Source organism: Zingiber officinale, chromosome 6B, assembly GCF_018446385.1.
Source record: "Zingiber officinale cultivar Zhangliang chromosome 6B, Zo_v1.1, whole genome shotgun sequence".
Taxonomy (NCBI): domain Eukaryota; kingdom Viridiplantae; phylum Streptophyta; class Magnoliopsida; order Zingiberales; family Zingiberaceae; genus Zingiber; species Zingiber officinale.
In genome coordinates this window covers 60035577-60039598 of record NC_055996.1, presented here as the reverse complement: position 1 = coordinate 60039598, position 4022 = coordinate 60035577, and the positions used below count along the sequence as shown (strand labels likewise).

The 4022-nt window shown below is 29.3% G+C and overlaps 1 protein-coding gene across 1 annotated transcript; it reads right to left on the bottom strand.

Annotated features, from left to right (window-relative positions):
• Positions 1–904: 904 nt before the first annotated feature.
• On the bottom strand, positions 905–3117 carry LOC121991022 (bidirectional sugar transporter SWEET5-like). Its single transcript, XM_042545051.1, has 7 exons — positions 3043–3117; positions 2249–2357; positions 1893–1929; positions 1587–1803; positions 1329–1490; positions 1105–1224; positions 905–1018 (listed from the first exon to the last, which is right to left on the bottom strand). Exons 1-7 carry the CDS (start codon positions 3115–3117, stop codon positions 905–907), a joined length of 834 nt encoding a protein of 277 aa, XP_042400985.1.
• Between the last annotated feature and the right edge of the window lie 905 nt (positions 3118–4022).

The window sequence follows — 4022 nt, the reverse complement described above, 5'->3', positions numbered from 1 at the left end:
AATTATCCATAGCAAACACCTTTTGGATTATGGTGAAATTGTCTTATTTGATCTTTTTCGTTACAGATTTAAGTGCTAAAAAAAATATGGTGTCAATTTTTTCATATTTATGTTTTTATTTGTTAGTCAAGTTTACTATCAATTTTATTATTATTTTTGAATGGTTGGAAAAATGCTATTCATTAAATTAAGTAATTATATGTCTAAAATATTATGCTAATAATAAATTAGGTGAAATATGAATGTCGAGATATTTTAAGAAAATATGAGATATACCTACTTCAAATAGGGCATCTCCCCCTCTACTACATCCTTCTTCTCGTCTTTTTCCATCTAAATGATTCTTTGACTTTGATTCATAGATATGGTCGACAGATCGTTGTTTCAACTAAAATCGAGGGCTAAATTAAAAAAAATTGAATTTAAGTTCATTTTTAACTCATTGAATTCAAAATTTATACTTTTAGAGAGTGAAAAATATTGATCTATACTAATATTTATATTTTTTAAATTGCCCCTCCTGATCTAAAATCCTAGCTACGCCACTGCTAATAGGAATACCTTTTAAAAAATTTAAATATTGTTATTTGAGACTAATTATATATATTATGAAATTTAATTATTTGAAAAAATTAGATTTTTTAATTGAATTAAAAATATTAAATGACAGGAACATATACAATTATACATTAAAAACTCTTGGAATAAATTATTCAATTATAATTTGATGATCAATAAATAATTTTTTTATGTTTATTTCATATTTCATGACACAATATATCACATTGAGACAAAAAAAAAAAAGGAGAGAGATTAATTTGTTTAATCATTAATGCAAATTAATACAGCAAAAGAAGAAAAAAAATACATATTAATCAAAATTCAAAACTAAAGTCTTGAAATGCTAGACTGATAGCTCCAACTCAGCATGAGCAATCTTATTCGGTGTGGCCTTGAAATAACAAGCATAGAGAAGTAGTTGAGCAATGCCAAAAAGAGTCCCCAAACCATTTGGAACCTAATGATAGAAAATGTTAAAAATATATATATATTTAATTTATCAATCAAGATTAATTATATGGAATTAAATATACAAATACTTACGAGGAGATTGATATCGAAAGGTAAGAAGCCATAGCTAGTCCAACAAACTCCATTAAGAAAGCTAGCAAGAGAAAGTGTGAAGGGCATGAACTCCACGCTCTTTGTTTGAATCACAAGTTTCTACAAAAGTATAATAATAAATTCCTAAGACTCTCTCTATAATATATATATATATATATATATATATATATAGTTGAATTCGACATTGGAGAGAATGTTCTTACCATCACAACAAGAGGAGAGGCATACATGCAAGTTCCAAAAATAATACAGAGGATACCCACAATTAAAGATCTCTTAGTGGTTGTGTCGATCAACAAGAGCACTGAAGTTACTACAACTATCATGAACAACGTCTCAAGTGCTAATAGTTTGATGACCTTCAACTAAATTATATTTACATGTGTAGATTGGTTAGGGAGAAGTTTTAAATGGTACTACAAATACAATAGAGGAAAAAGTATTGCGAATGTTATACTTACACGGCCTTGACGAGAAGAATAGATTAAAAAAACGGTTATGTAGAGTACTTCAAAAGCTATACCAATGCCATTGATAGTGATGACTAGAAGACTATTGGGGTGTACGATGGGGAGCCCATAGAAAAACCAAAGCAAACAATTGAGTAATGTGGCGAGGTAGGGAATCGGTGAAAACTTCTTCACATCCTTGCTCTGGATGATTTGTATGTATGTCGTCCTATAAATAATGGAAGAGTTGCAATTACATTAACATATAATCTTTCTAAGTAATTATTAATAAAAAATTAAAAAGGTTTTAAAGATTACATGGGCGACAAAAATAAACCACACGAGATTACATTACCTGCAATGAACATAAATTTTTTTTGTCAAACATCTTGAAAGATGAAACAATTGATTATTGTTTTTAAATAAAATAAATCAATATATATACCGGTCACTCCGATGATGGTACGAATCATGCTTTGGTTTGCAATCATCTTTAGTAGAGTATTGTTAACTCAAACAATGCCTTGTAAATCAATAAAAAGTAAGATCAAATCAAAACAAATAATTGGATAAATCAAAAATAACAAGGATGCTGGGCTTATCAAATCAAATACCCAATTGGATAAATCAAAAAAGAACATATTAAAAAAACAAAACAAATAATTTATACATACCAAAAAGAATGTGATGTCTAAATAACTCTTCCACGTCGGCGGCGCTCTCTTTCGCTCTAGATGTTCTTTCTCCTGTATCGATGTAATTGCAAAGGTTGCTTTTTATATCCTATTGTAGCCAATCATAAGAGAAACAAGTTCGTGATATTATTCTTTAAACTTCCTATATTATTATTGGACTCGGTGAATTTTTTTAAAGATGCTACATAAATCATTTATGAACCATAGGTAAAACTTATTTTTATTAATTAACATAACGAATTAAAAGGAATGGTCTTTTTAGTTAATTTAATGGATTAAATTTTGTTTAATAATTTGACACGAAATTACTAATTTAAAATAATGGTCTTACAATTTAAAGAAAAACTTTTGGAAATAAGAGAATTTTAAAAGCTTTGAATTATTTTAATATATATTTAGGGTTAAGTTAATTATTTAAAAATATTCCACATATATTTAGCAAAAAGAGTTTCATAATAATATGGATAAATTCAAAGAGTTAATTGTCCTTGATAATAGTAACGATTTTAATATTTACTATTAATTATTGATTAAGTTAATTTATAATACCAAGTCAATTAATGGTTAATTAAGTAAGTTAATTAAAAATAAACATCTCACCTCTTTTTTCATTTGCAATATTTTAAGATATCTTACAATTTTAAATACCTCATCTCTTTTCTATTATCTCTTATCTCGGTCCCCGGGGCCATGGTACCGTGATAGGACATCCAGGTTATCTCCCAGGCACCCACGATTTGTACCCTAGCTACGGTTTGTAACCCTGAGGTTACCTCAATTGATTGCTTTAACTTGAAGTTTGTTTCACCATCTAGATTCATGGTCTCAACATAACAAATCCCATGCATCGTCATAACTTGAAGAGAGCACAACAAGATCAGCAGGAACGAAGTTATCTTTCTCCACTTTCACAATATCACCAACTCTAAGATTCCTCCATTCTATAGATTTGAATGTGCCACCACCTTGATGTAAATTCGACTTTTCTATTATTCACCTCGATATCTTGTGCAAGGAAATATTATGCCTTAATCAAGCATTGTCATAAAGTACAATAAACATTTCATATCATCCCCACGGGGTGCTAAGTTGGTTAGAGAGTAGCAAATTTATTATAATGGAGTAGGGATCAATTTCCCACGGATGCATACCCTTGGAGAAAAATTCTATCTACCCTCTAATTATTTGACGGTAGGCTATAAACTAATCACATAATTTATTTCCCTTTACATAATCTAGAGAAGACCATGAGGGACACTTGAAATGAACATATTTTACTAGAATGCAACAACAAACATTTCATATTTAATAACACAACCTCTGTTTAGAAGGAAAATTACCTGTGAAGCATTACAATGCAATATCCTATATTTATATCCTTAGCTAAATCAAATCTAGTTACTTTTTTAACAAAAGATATTTTTTTAGTCAATCAGGTTTTCAGCATATGATAAGGCATGCTATTAGGTACTACCACTGCAACAAAAATAGCCTACGACAACGGATATTATCTATTGTCGTAGGGTCAAAAAATCGTTGTAACTGACTGTGTTGTAAAAGACATTGCCCTACGACAATAGTTTTGAATCCGTTGTCTTTGTAGACATTCAACAACGGTTTTTAGACGTTGTTGTTTATATGCTCGAAAAATATTTTACCCTATACGACAACATTTTAAAACCGTTGTGATAGATAATTTCGACAACAGATATAAACCGTTGTGATAGACCCTTTTTACAACAGATATAAATCG